This window comes from Trachurus japonicus, chromosome 21 (assembly GCF_045865225.1).
Source record: "Trachurus japonicus isolate A0001 chromosome 21, Traja_1.0".
In the NCBI taxonomy this organism is placed as follows: Eukaryota; Metazoa; Chordata; class Actinopteri; order Carangiformes; family Carangidae; genus Trachurus; species Trachurus japonicus.
Genome location: NC_140927.1, coordinates 15,420,009 through 15,434,633, shown reverse-complemented (window position 1 = coordinate 15,434,633; position 14,625 = coordinate 15,420,009). Strand labels below are relative to the sequence as shown.

Sequence of the window (14,625 nt, the reverse complement as noted above, 5' to 3'; positions counted from 1 at the left end):
TTGTTATTTATTAATCTATTTAACCTTTTCAAAAAGTCCTCATTACAATGAATATACTTCTAATAGGATCGTAGTTGGATATACTTTATTGTTGATATAGCAACAAGTATCAAAATAATTCACAAGACCATATTTCATTCTAATGAAATGCTTCATAATATTTTGTGATCTGCTGTTCAGTTGGTATTAAAGAATGACAACCAGTGTTTCAGTCCTAAATACATTTATAAAATTTAATTAAATACTTTATTGGTCCCATGAGTCATTTAGAAATTCTGTCCGTTTGGTTTTCTTTTGTGGTATTTTAATAGCAAACCACAACACATATAATTTGCTTTTTATATTTAGTAGTAAATGAACAAAACAAGCTTTGTGGCACACCAGTCACTGATTGACAATTCAAAGACTCTGAACAAGGAATACCAAATGTTCTGAATTTTGAAACCTCAATAAGTGAATACTTGAAGTATTTTACATTATTTACAATACTGTAGCTGCTATGACATTAACAACAGATTGAAAACGATGCTGGTTTTTATAGGTGTTCAGTCCTGTAAACATAAACAGTAGCTGATTGTTTCTACAAACTTTAAGAATGATTTTCAAAGGATGGACAGATAAGGGGTTAAAAAGTGCATCAAGTTTTGTGTTGCTTCAGAGATTTCTAAAACCCAGAATCAATGCTGATGGAGCGTCGAGTCACGTGTTCGATCTCTCCCGGGACATATTCACAGAAGCTGGTTTGATACTTGGCCAACATCCTGAGCATCGGCCGCAGATTAAACCACCACTGGACCTTGGGCATCCGGTGCCTGAAAATCAGCAAAATAGTAATTTACACAATATCAAGGCTAATTAACAATGTACATAAGTTTCACAAAACACAACTGGCTTACTCAAAATCAGTCGCATCCTTCAGGTCAGTGACAGGGTTGAATGAGATGACCTTCCTGCTAAGGCCAAGCACACATGCTGTATCTGGCGAGTTGGCAAACACGCGGCCTGGTGGGAAAATGGTGGGATTGTCACAATGCTGTGGTTTCTCAGCAACTATTTCATACAAGCTATGACTATATACAGTAACTCCACCTTGTCTGAAGTTTTCCTTCAGTTTCTCTGAAATCCACTGGATAGCTCTCACACCCAACTTTGTGCCAAAATTTCTGTCAAAGGGAGATGGTGCACCTCCCTGAAACACAACACACACACAGAGAATTAACATTGTACAAAACTATGTCACTTCACAAAATATGAATGTATTGCCAGACTAATTGAAATCATTTGTAAGCTGCTAAGCTGATGAATCTCATATGGAGGCTCCACACCTGCTGAAGGTGTCCCAACACATTGACTCTGCAGTCAAATATGCCCTTCCCCTCTGATGAGTACAGCTTGTAGATGAAATCTGTAGTGTAGTTCTCGTGGCATTTTTCATTCCTGTTGACAGAGGATAGGATCAGCAAAGGAAATTTTCAACAATGTTTCATTCACCATAAACATTGTGGTATTTTTTGTTTAATTATTTCTGACTCAGTTCTACCACAACATGCTATACATATTACCAACTAAACTAAAAAAACAACACTAAAATCAACATGTTAGCATGGTCACTGTTATGATTTTAGCCTACTACTGGTGTGTTGTCGGCATGTAACTTAAAAGATGGCGAAAACAAAGATGAAACATAGATCAAAAGATGGAGGAACAATGATGGTAACGATCAGTGCAGACCCCTATAACCTAACAAAAAAAAACAGGAAAATATGGTTTTAAATGAATTTGTGGTTAGCTAACATTGTCATGGAGAGAGCAATGAGACAATTGAAAAACTTCCTCAGCAAACTTCTGAGTCCTAAATTCTTGCAGAAGACAAACATTTTCTACCTGGTTGGAAGGAACTGAGCAGAGTATTGAAAAAATGTTTTCCTCAGAATTCATTGAGTCATGTAAAAATAGTCAAAAACACACTGTTTTGCTAAATTGGAGGAAATTAGAAGTCTGTCCAAAGTTAAAAGACTGTTCGTTATGGCTCTCCTGGTGTTGCAGGAGAATCTGTATGGGTGGTAAGAGTAGGTGTACCTCAGTACTAGACCCCGCTGGATGTCCTTCTTCATCTTCTCAGCTAAATGCTCCACATTGGTCTGTCAAAAGACCAGATCAGACAATTAAAGAGACATAACAATTTAATCATTATCAATAGAAGGACAACAGAGGCTTTTCTCTCAGTCTTTACCTTTAGGTCATGGATGTTGAAGGGGTCCTCAAAGATATAAGCTGCGTCAGCACCCACTGCTATGCCAGTGGAGGTTGCCAAGTAGCCACAGAATCCACCCATCGTCTCCACCACGAATACTCTTCTCTTGGTGCCAGAGGCAGACTGCTTGATCTTATCGCAGCCCTAATGAGGAAATGGAGGGTACGGTCCAAGCAAAGGTGTGGAAATCAATGGGTTAATTTGAATTTACTCTTAATCATCCCTCACCTATACTGTACATCAGTTTTGGAGCCTAGTATGCAGCTTGTAGGAAAAGCAAAAGACAGACCAGAAAGGAAAAGCTGCTCCCTGAGGTGCTGGTGTCTTACTTATGAGCTTTTACCTGCCATGGTGCTTAATATAGATTTACAGGGGTTAACCAGAGGACTGCCTGTCTCAGTCTCCTTCCTCTCAAACTTTTATGTTTCGAAAATATGCCATATACATAAAGTGGATTGGATTGGATTGAAAGTTGAGAGTTAAAAACAAAATCCCGTAATGCTCGCCATCTTCTCTGTTTACGAAGTACGAGGAGTTCAAAGTCGAGCTAAGTAACACAGCAGCTTTTTGATGTGATATTTTCTGGTGCGGTACAGTCCCCATTCATCTTAATCCTGAAACATCAAAGTCACACAGCTAATGTGCCATCTGCCCAGTGTTACCTCCATGGCAGCATTGACAGCAGTGTCTGCTCCCAGGCTGAAGTCGGTTCCAGGGACGTTGTTGCTGATGGTGGCAGGGATTACACACATGGGGATGCAGAGCTCGTCGTATTGATTCCTGGCTTCAAACAGCTGCAGCACACCGTGGTACGCCTTTGGAAATCACAGAGAGGTACATTAAAACTGCTCTGATCTCACTCTGACACTGAAAATGAATACATGACTACTGCTCTACCTCAAACCCGCCAATTACAAGCAGAGCTGAGATGTTTAACTTGGCAATGGTTTGCACAATCTTCTCCATGTGTTTGCTTGGAAGAGTCCTGAGGAAGGATATGAAACAAACAATAAGAATCACTTAAAGGGGCATTCCACTTTTTCACATGTCTAATGCAGTTTACTAGTCACAGTGAGTATCACACAACCTGAAAACTGGTGTATAATTTCTCCTGTAGTTCTGGAGGGTGCTCTGTCAAGGCTGATAAACTCACCCAGGTCACTTTTTGGCTCCGAGAGCGAATATGTTTACTACAAAATGTGCAATACAATCAGGGATGGTTGATTTTGAAAGATGTGATTGGTTAGGTCTGAGAAAATATGATATTGAGCTGCTTTATAGGGAAGTGTGGGAGGCTCTGTCAGGTCTGGACAATGCAGAAACAATCTCTCGTTACAGAATGTATATACATAGAAAAATTGGGTTTATTAAAATACCAGCATATATTGTGAGTGAATTAAAATAGTATAGTAAACATGTTTTTTGCTGATCTAGAATAATAAAGAATCCTTACTGAAGTGAAAATAGTCTTATTGGTTACATGATAGTACATCAACATAGAGTAAAGCATGATTTCTTTCAGGTATTCTACTAAACCACAGGAGTAACAGAAATCAAAGGCCCAGTCTCTCACCGTTTTGTCCCCAGCAGTGAGCCCCCTTGGCCTGTCCACCCGGCCACAGTGTGCCACTCCATCTCAAATACCTGCCCACAGACATCTGTCAGTACGGAGCAGTTTCCTCTTCAGGGTAATAAAGACAGTACAAGACAGACGGACTTACCGCTTCATTGGCAAGTCCTTGGAATCCATCATTGACAGCATAAACCTTGTGCCCATGAGCGAGCGCTGTTCTCACAGCTGACCTTACTGCTGAGTTCATTCCTGGAGCTGGAGCTCCCACATTGAGAATAGCCAAGGAGAAATTGCTCTGCAGGAACATGAGTCAGATGTTACTGATTTGAGTTGAAGGTGTGTGATTATTTTCTCATGTGTTAAAGCTAATACCCCTCAGAGTAGTGAGCGTTGGTAAGAGGCTTACCTCAGCCTGGGCCGGCTTCTGGAAGGCAAGAAGTTTGTAGATGTTCCAGTTGTTTTCAAAACTCCTAGAGGAAGAGCACCAGTTTTAGTTTTGTCTTGTTTTTATTTGCACGAAAAAAATCTATTGCTTGCATCATAAAACAAATCTGAATGGAGTTGGTTGAAATACACTAAGGCGTTTTTTGCGTAATAAACCTCACCCTCCACGCAGTTTGACTGCCTCATCAAACTTCTTCTCATTCATGGCCTTCTGCACCAACTTAGTCTGCAAACAGTGGTAAACAAAACAAGACGTGAAAAACAGCAAAACTTCAACTGTTAGTGTTTCATGTCCATCAAAAATGAATAATAGAAGAGAGGAGAGAGACTCACCAGCTCCACACACTCCATTAGAGGAAGACGAACAGCGTGGTTACCAGACAGGCCGATGACACAGGCTGGAGTGTCAGGAGAGGCCTCCAACAGGGCAACCACTGCCTCCACACCCAACTTACTGCTCTGAAAACAGCACAGTGTGCATTGGAATACACAAGCATTAAATGTTGCAGTTTAGCACCCCCAACGTAATTGTAATGTTAACATGACTAATATATTTTAATATGTGTGTAGATTGACCATGTTTATGTTGCCATTTCCAAGACTGGGGTTGATGTTGTGTTTCTAAAACTACAAAGACAGATTTATCCCAGATAAACATTAACTGAGTTTTAAATGTTCTATAATCACAATGTCTCACTGTATTACAGCACCAATGCACTGGCTGCTTACAAAAAAGCAAAAGGAGAAATTGCATAAAACACTGTTGTGCATTTTTTTGTAGTGTGGCTGTTTCATCAGTCAGAGTCTGAATTCAGTCTCAAGCAGAAGTATTGGTGCAATGACACGTTTTTGATTTAGACCTGTGGTTAAACTGTTAACCAGATAAAAAGTAGTAAGGCCCATGATCTGAATTCTGCCAATTTAGATCTGGTGTGTGTAAAAGCAGTTAAATGTAAAGAAGATGATGTTCAGGTGTCATACAGTAGCCTAATGAAATAATCACAGTTACCATTGACTCACCAGTATTCTGTCAAACGCTGAGGGAGTTCCTCCTCGCTGAACATGGCCGAGTACTGTCACTCTGGTGTCATAACCCAGTCGCTTCACCACCAGCTTAAAAAAAAAAGACATGGAAGCATTTCAGCCTTCTGTTGATTTATCATTCATGGTACAAAGAGGAAGTGGGAGAAAAGTCTTTCACAAAAGAAGAAACACTTCTAAAGCAATTTGAAAATCAAAATTTCAGAGTTGTCATCCAACAAATCCCTGTCCTTGGTATGTGCCTTGCTAATATGGCACAAATACCACAATACAGCTGAGTGGAGTGGTGTATCCTTCATTTACCACATACATTTGAACACTGTACTAATTTTCTTTTAGTTTAACATTTACCCATTTAAGATAAGACTGAATTATTAGTTATTCAACATAAAACTGCTTCCTGGTAAGAGAGTAGCTTTAACATATTATATAGTATCAAATCTTCCTTAAATCTTTAAACTTACATCTTTTATGTAAGTTGAGGAGATGGCCTTGCCATTTCTGTCGATGGCTCCTTCTGCAACGATTATAATGTTGAGCCTCGACCCCTTTATGCGGCTCTGAGGGTAAATAAACAAATCAAAGCATTAGCCAGTGAATCTGCTTGTAGATCTAACTTACAGTGTCCTGTCACTTACTGCCTCCAGACGAGCACACATCCGGTCCTCCCACCCCTCAAAAGGAGGATCCTCTGGAATAAAGAGCCAGTCTGCTCCAGAGGCCAGAGCTGACACCAAGGCCAGATACCTGGAGTAATAGCACAATGTAAGTTTTCATTCACATATATATATCGTGGCATACAAAAGTTTGGGCACCCCTGACAATTTCCATTATTTTCATTTATAAATCATTAGTTGTTTGGATCAGCAATTTCATTTTGATATATCAAATAACTGTATAAATGATAACAAAAAAGGGAGTGTTTACTCACCCACAGTGTCGACCCATGACTTCCAAAACAAAAGTGCGCTGGTGGCTGGAGGAGGTACACAATTATTAAACCACAACAAGCGAATAAACTTTTGCAGCAACTATGCACACAAACAGAGGATTTTCAGATAACAGCAGCATACCGCCACGCAGGGGAGCAAGTCTGGGCGAGTTTATACAGCTCACTCACAACAGGCCTGAATGGGGCAGTCTGGTTTTCACAAAACTTGGCTTGGATTATTGCATTCCATTGACTATCAATTATAACGTTATGTTGCCTGACACAGAGCTGCAGCTGTAGATTATTTTTGAATCTGAAACTGAAAATCTTCCATAATCATTCCTCTGAGCACTACGTATTTGCTACTCAATATACTATTTACTGTCATATCGTATATGATCCTACAGAGAATCCTACAGTACATTTAAGCAGCTGGTACCAAACAGGGTTTAGCATCGTTTTCTGTTGATTGATTAATCAATTAATAATTTCAGCTGTATGTCTGTAGATATATCTATTTATATTTTCTACACTGTGTCCTTGTTAGATGTTCATCTTCTGGAAGTGATGGATAATCTCTTGCCACTTGATGAAGCAGCTGGTCACAGTTCATCATCGCACAGTGTCTCACCTCTGTGCGGTGGTCATGATGGCATCAATTATCTCCATGATGCGGTGCAGAGCAGAGTCGGCGCCGATGGTCATGTCGGTGCCACAGAAGTCGTTGTCTATGGAGCCGACGAGCCCCACGATATTCAGGTGATCATGTTGCTTGGCCAGAGTGTCAGTGATACGTCCTGAAGCAGCGCACCGACATCAAAGAGTTAATACAGTATAAATGAGAAACAATTTCATCAAAGAATTTAACTTTATTTATCTCATGTTTCCTTTATTGAGAGCACTTTACCTTTCTCTACGAGCTCCCCCAGCAAGCCGCTCCACTCACTGCGGAAGATGTTTGCCCCGGTGAGGCTGCCGTCTCCACCACATACACACAGGTTGGTGATACCTTTTTTCACCAGGTTGAAGGCGGCGGAAAGTCTACCCTCACGACTTGTGAAGGTCTTGCATCGGGCGCTGCCGATCACTGTCCCACCCTGTAGATAGAGACGTCAACGTAAATCGAACAACTAAACTGTCCTATAGTGTGAGACGTAGAAGGAACAGTGTGACGTAAACAAGTCACAACAATCCGCAAAAGTTCAGTGAAGCCAAACAGATCATTGTAATCATAATCTGTCATTGACAAAGTTCATGCTACACGAGTGACTCATTTCTTCATGCTCTGCTCAGTCCTGGATGTAGGATGCGACGTGTTTGAACACGACCACAGTCGCATTAAGATGATGCGTGTCAAAGATGCACGTGCATGTGCCCTTCAACACACTAGCCACACCAATCCAAGGCAACTCATACTCATTAGGCAATGCAAAGAGGACAATGGGATTCTCACCAACTATCACTCACATAGTGTAAATTGCTCCATCTTCAGCTGATGAAGGCTTAAAGTACATGCAGCAAATCCCCTTACCAGGTTATTACCATATTAGACAGGCAAGGAGAGAAGAGATGAGATGAAGTGGATTAAATATTAAAATACCTATTAAAACCATAAAAAGAGAAATAAAGAGCAATATTCAAGATATAAACAGAACTACAACATAATGCCATACAATTAGACGAGGTCTTGACACGTACACAAAGATCGTTTTGCTACAGTGTTCATAGCCTTGGTTGTTTCTGTGTCATCCAGGGTATCTGCGGGGTCTTGAAAAGAATTAAAAGGTGATAAATCAATTTGGGGAAAATGAAGACCCTTAAAAAGTATTAAAAAGTATTTTCACGTCTTTATAAAGTCTTAAATTTTGAAGGTATTTTTTCAGAATTAGCTGTCCAAGAGTTTGAGTCCTAAAACACATTGTAAAAGTGTGTGAATTTATTAATTTTATTAAAAAACAAAGATAAAACGGTACATAAAAAAAGAAAAGAAGATTATTGTTTTTGTTTTTTGAGAGTGGAGCAATGTTTGTTTTTGTTTTTTTTTGATAAACTTTGCCTTATCCCAGCCTATTTTGAATTCTGTTGCATCATAGTGGTCTATAGTCTTTATCACAAACTAAAACTGTTACGTTAAAAGTGTCACTGATGTAAATGGCTACAGCTTGAAGTGGCGGTAAGGTATTGAAAAATATTAAGAAGGTATTAAAATTAACTTCAAGATTCCTGTATATACCCTGTCATCATTACCAGTGTGTTTCCCACTATGACAAATCAAAACTGTCCTATAATAGTTAAATTTGCCATTGCTGTCAACAGATAACACATGTAACCTACTAGTTGGATGATGTTGGTTACACTGTGCCAGTGTGCCAGTGTGATGTTGTCTCCTCCGTCCACCAGGCCCTGGTATCCCTGAAATGTAAAAGGCATGTAAGGCTGATCCCAGTCAAGCAAGAATATAAGTCAGTGTGTGTGTAATAGTGTCACCAACAGGATGAAGCAGCCTGTTTACCTCATGAATCAAATAGACCTTGGCCCCGACATAAATGCCCATTCGGGTGACAGCTCGGACAGCGGCGTTCATCCCTGGGTCAAGGACAATGGCAGAAAAAAATATTCAAATTAAAGATTCAACTGTGCCTCTTAAATCATTGCACACACTGTGGTTGAAGTGGTTGCATCATGGCTCAGTATGAGGAAATCAAACACTGTGGTGGATATGACTTCATTATCAGTTATTAGGCAAAAGGTGCCATCTGCTCAGCGGCTCAGACAGGTAGGCCTACTGCTAAAACTATTTCTGAGATTCAGGCCACACTGTGTGAGTGAGCAGTGCAATAAGAACATGTATCCTACTCTATCTAAAACACTGTTTCATTAGAAAGTAGTGCATTTAAAATCTGACCCCCCCAAAAAGCATTGGCTTCAGCATACAGTATATTAAGTACCTAAAGTAGCCTACTCACAGTGCAGACTGCTTATTTCAGAATGATGGATATAACTGGATTACAATTACTGGCATCACTTTATTGTTGCAAAGTGATATATCAAAAATGTTGACCATAATTCACATTATTAACCTCAATAGTAAGCATAGTGACTTTAGTTATTAGAAGGAGCAAAAAAGTAGGCATGCTCATGTTATACCCCAAATTTCACAAAGTACATTAATTGGGAGAATGTAATTATTCCAACCTTTGTGAGTTAGATGTTGTACAGTATACTGTAGGTACTGTGTGTTTGCGGCCCAGGCATGACCTTTGACCCCAGGGCAGCCATAAAGGCTACAGAGCTACACTGTACAGCTGTTGTTTGACCATAACGTTAGTTAGTATCCACTCAGCTCTGTGTAAATATGACACCCAGGCAGGTCCCCTGTGTAAACACATTTGGTAACTACACTTCATATCTGCATGTAGCCTATTACTTTAACACTACAAACTGTAATGAATAGCCAATTTGACGCGTTCAGGGTCACCTTGTGCATCTCCACCGCTGGTCAACACAGCTATGGCCCGACCAGCTCCCGTCATCTTCAGCTTCTCCAAGTCCATCGAGGACATTTTGTCTTCTTCGGCTGAAAAAACAAAAAACTAAACTAAATATCCGTTAAAAAGTGAGACAGAGAGTTGAGTTGGGTTGAGTTGGGTGGGTCCGGGGTTGCTCTAGATGTCGCTTCCTCGTTGGCAGCAGGTTAACCCCTTTACACTTATCGCACTGCCTGACACTTCTGCACCGTTTGACTCCGCCCTGTCCAAAGGGGAGCTTCCCTCTCCAAGCACACAATGCGTTTGTTTTATAACCCCGCACAGTCCGGAGACACACTCGCCCCTCTATCAGCTCGTCTCGTCTCATAGACCCCGCCCAGTGAGGACTAAGGTGTGTAACAGGAAGTTCAAACTCATCACGTATTACACGAACTTCCCAGATTTCAACAGGTAGCATTTGGAGAAGACCCCGCCCAGTTCTTAAAGGTTTAGTTTTTTACATGGCAGTAGAATTTATGTATAAATTCATGTACAGTTCAGTTTTGAGATGTCTGTTTCAACAGGACAGTATTGACAATCAAATACTGACATCTTCAGTTAGGCTACTGCTACACACATGTTAATGGTTCAGTGATTCTGAGCCCTAACCCAATTTATTTGTAGTCTTCAATTTGGAAATGGTTATTATGTAATCAATATTATTAAACTATTATATAATTTGTTATCTGTTCCTGTTTTTTTGTTGTTGTTGTTTTTTTTTTTTACAGTTGTTTTGATTTACTATTGCTGTTAGAATTAACATCATTTAGATTGTTTAATGTACATTTTTTCCTTTTATGTCACAATTAAATCTCAGTGAAATGTGGTTAATTATTCTAAAATCAGCCAGTATTCCTAATGGGCACTTAATATTGTTATATATTGGATATTTTATTGCTACTGCCTCCATACTTTACAATTCAAATAGCTTGATTTTATCTGTAATAGTTTTCCTATTTCCACCGTGACCTTCTATGTATAAAATGAGTGGTCTACTCCGACTATTTCACCACTGCATTTAAGCCATAGAGCAAGAACTGAGGATGTCAAAACACACACATTTATTTAATTGAATTAAATTAAATTAACTGTGAAATGTTTTGTCATTTGTTTTGTAAATCATTTGTCTCAAGATTTATAAATAGACCAGTGAAGTAATTAAAAATGATGTGCAAATTCGACTAAGACCAGCAATAGTCTTGGCCACAGAAGACAGAGACCAGCGTTTTGGGTACAGTACATCAGCATTTATTCCATGCAGTTGTTTGCTCTGATTTTATTCTCCCAGATACCCATTGCACTGTACACTGGATAATACAGGAAACTGACAGGATTGGTTGATCGTAATGCCATTTAACAGGAAAGGGAGTTGGAAACGAGAGTAACAAAGAAACAGATGTTCGATACATGGGATGAGGCGACATGATGTCCACAGTTAGAGACAATTTAACTGAAATTCAGATGTAAGTAACTGGTATTTTGATTAAAAACAAGAGGAAGGGATCACGGCAGAAATCTGCATCACACATGCCTCCAGGCTTAAAGTCTCAATTACCCCGCTGTGACAGTCACTTGACTGGCTTTTGGTTGGAAACAGGAGTGATTCCTTAAAGCCCATGTTAAAATAAAATTTAAAAAAAAAGATTTAGGAACACTTAATGTTGCAAATTACTGATGTAAAGTCTGCAAAATTAATACTCCATCTACAACGATGATGATCTAAATGATGAATGGTCCACTGCAGAGCAGATGATATGACAATTCTTTTGTTCTCGCATACAAATACTGTCCCCTTCCCATACCAATTCATTGTGCTTCCTTTAAATAATACTTTTCAGGAGAAATCATAGGTCAAAACATTTCTAAAGCTGCCTGAAATAAAAAATAAAACACTGCACCTTACGAGTCATTCATAATAAATTAATTCAATAATCATGTAGGCCAGCTACAAAGAAAAAAAAACAATCAAAATTAAATTAAACCTTTACAACAATCATACTTCACAGGATATATGCGAGAAAGACGATGTTATTGACAGCTTGATCAGATTACCCAGTCATTACAATACATTAGGTTATTTCTCACAAACGTAAACAGAGTGAAGGAGACCCAAGGAAAGGCAGCAGCTGTTCAGTTCAGTACCAGGTGTAAGCCTTTTCAAAGCCCTCGAGCAAAAAAAAAGCTAATTCATCCATCAGTACAGGTTAAGATTCACCTTGTGCTACTCTATTTGTGTGACCCGCGCCCTCCTGCAGTGTTCAATACTGATGTGATAGGGATTAAAAGAAGTTCCTGCTCGTTTTCAACCAGTCGGCTGGTTGTCAGCGACAGAGGCCAGAGGCCAGAGGCCCTGTCAGAGCTGTGTGATACGTTAAAGAAAGAGGACAAAAACAAGTCACGTTACATTTACAGATGTTTATATACAGGTAACTAACACTGAGATGAGGTTGTTGAAAACCAAGAGCATCTTAGTTGCTCTGTGGCCTTGTCTCTGGCTTATATTCCTTATGTAGAACCTCAGCCGTCTGCATACACTTGAGCTGACATCTTGACATCAATTTCATTAAATTCAACCCTAGCTGGCTACTTTTCAACCGCAAAAATTATTAGGGCGAATGACAAACACTCAAACGGGGGTATAAATAAAGCTCCCACAGATGCAGTATCCCTTTTCAGAGTCAACCAGACAAAAAAAAGTAATATTGCTGGCATTTTGGGATTTATATAGTAATGGGAAACTTGGGATAAATTATCCTGTGTAGGGGGGAAAAACAGGGAATCAAGCCAGGACAGTTACGTAACACAAGGCAAAGCAAGTCAATACAAGAGTCGCCATCTAGTGGCGTGATGCACCACTCTTCATCTCAATCACCAACATAAAACCTGAGCACCAAACCCCTCCCCCTCCCCCTGGAAAAGGCGATTTCACAAAAAGGGGACAATTTAAAAAATATAGCATCTATAACAAGGTGTTTGACACTTGCTGCTTTCCTCTAGCCACCAGTCACTGTGTTGTGTCTAGCCAGCTAGACGCCCCGCATCCTGAGCAAGCAACTTCTTTATCACCTGAGTGCCACCCTGTGTTATTGCTGTTTTCATCCACCACAGCACAGAAAACAAATTTTGGACGTCACACAACAGACAGTATGAAATTACCCTGCTAGAAAATTTGTTCATGGGTGACGCTGCACCGAGTGATTTCCAGAAATGGGATACTGCACCTGGAATGCAACTAAAACACTCTACATATCTATATAATATTAATGTCCAGCAATAAAGGGTTGAACATCAAAGCTATCCATAAGACCTTTTTTTTAATTATTATTATTCCTGCATGGTCCATAATATGTGCCACTCAAAGAACATTCCTACACGCAACAATTGGTCCAGTCCAGTTTCTCACAGTCCTCGAACAATCCTGAGATGAGACTTGAAACTGTGATGTCTAATGGAGAGGAAAGGGCTTTGTGTTCACACTCGTACACACACACATTTACATACACACACTCTTGTTGACAGCTCCCTCCATAACTCTGGTTATGACATCTGATTGATGATGACGAGGACGTCGGCGTGTGTCTTTGAGAGAAGGTTGAGCAAGGTCAAAGAAGAAGAGTCTCTACTTTTTTTTTTTTTTTCATCAGTTGTCAGGTGAGTCTTCATCTCTGTTGCTCTGCTAGCTTGAGCTCGTCCACTTCATGCAGTCTTCTGGCAGCTTTTGCCTTTTTTTTTTTTTACCTTCTTTTTTTTTATTCGAGCTGCACTGACATGCTCAGACAGTTGTGGTGGATTTAAGGAATGGGAAGAAAGTCCAGTTGCGAGGCAGGTTGTTTCATGCTGGTGTTCACACTGTTCCCATGAGCTCCCTCTTCCCTGCTGGGGGTGGGATTGAAGTGGAAGAGGTGTGGGTTACTGGGGCTCTGCGCTGTAAACTCATGATAAAAGCAAGTTGATCGAACTGTAGTTAAGAGAGAGAGAGTGCTTGGTGGTTTGGGGTTTTGGGACTATTACAGGAAGGTGTTGAGAGCTGCTGCAGCCTCATCAAAAGGCTCGTAGTGACACTCCCTGTCTGTGTCAGTCACCTGAGACACCAACAATCGCAATGATGGAACTTCACTCAGCCGTCAGCCTCAGATAGATCGGCGCTTCAACAAGCAATCCTTCCAGTCATCATCATCATCATCATCATCATCATCATCATCATCATTATCATTATCATCATCATCCAGTCTCAGTCTCTCCCCAGCACACAGTTAGCCCATGCTCAGTTTCAAAATGTCAGTTTTTTTTCTCTTTTTGGATCAGAGAACATACAGGTCCTGAATTTTCCTTCAAAACTCAGACAAAAATAAATTATGAATGTTACACTATCTACTGTACATTAAATTCATCATTCAAAAGGGAATCCCTGCCATGGGTTTGCCTGGATGCTGTGCTAGAGAGATGAGGGGGAGTGGGGCTCATTAAGGGTGTTAGGGTCTGGGAGAGATTGCATGGGGGCTTTGCTATAGGGAACTATCTTTACAATGTTGTCCTCTTATTGCTGTGTTTTCTGCAGGGCAGAGTGGGACACGGTGGCCTCCAGGCAAAAACAGAACGAAGCCCTGGGGCTGGTTTCACCACGAGGATGGAGCCCCGACTTTGTTGTTCCTAATGGTGGCATCGGAGCACTCTGCTTCTGACGAATCGCAGTCCGAGTCTCCGAACTGTAGTGGATTCTGCGAAGAAAGACAGAAAAGAAAAAACGTCACCACACATCGGCTTTTAACCATTTCCTTTTAGTCCAGTAATTTTAAGCCAAAAAAGGGGTCAACGTTGAACAAATTGTAACAGAAGCAAACTCAGCTGATTTTGT

General features: G+C 40.3%; 2 protein-coding genes across 4 annotated transcripts in view; both read right to left on the bottom strand.

Moving 5' to 3' along the window:
- Positions 1 to 74: 74 nt before the first annotated feature.
- Positions 75 to 9,969, bottom strand: pfkla (phosphofructokinase, liver a). Its single transcript, XM_085766096.1, has 22 exons — positions 9,722 to 9,969; positions 8,756 to 8,829; positions 8,578 to 8,655; positions 7,151 to 7,340; positions 6,875 to 7,040; positions 6,244 to 6,288; positions 5,951 to 6,059; positions 5,777 to 5,872; positions 5,292 to 5,384; positions 4,605 to 4,730; positions 4,433 to 4,497; positions 4,234 to 4,297; positions 3,976 to 4,122; positions 3,828 to 3,898; positions 3,152 to 3,239; positions 2,917 to 3,069; positions 2,234 to 2,398; positions 2,080 to 2,141; positions 1,326 to 1,437; positions 1,090 to 1,189; positions 897 to 1,002; positions 75 to 812 (listed from the first exon to the last, which is right to left on the bottom strand). The coding sequence occupies exons 1-22, from the start codon at positions 9,804 to 9,806 to the stop codon at positions 665 to 667; spliced, it is 2,343 nt and encodes a 780-aa protein (XP_085622222.1). The 5' UTR covers positions 9,807 to 9,969; the 3' UTR covers positions 75 to 664.
- Positions 9,970 to 10,995: 1,026 nt separating this feature from the next.
- Positions 10,996 to 14,625, bottom strand: part of map3k13 (mitogen-activated protein kinase kinase kinase 13) — a 32,762-nt gene continuing 29,132 nt past the window's right edge. For all 3 annotated transcript variants that reach the window (XM_085766062.1, XM_085766065.1, XM_085766064.1), the window contains one exon: positions 10,996 to 14,488. In XM_085766062.1, coding sequence (XP_085622188.1) covers positions 14,387 to 14,488 — 102 coding nt within the window. In that variant the 3' untranslated portion in view covers positions 10,996 to 14,386. The remainder of the gene's footprint in view (positions 14,489 to 14,625) is intronic.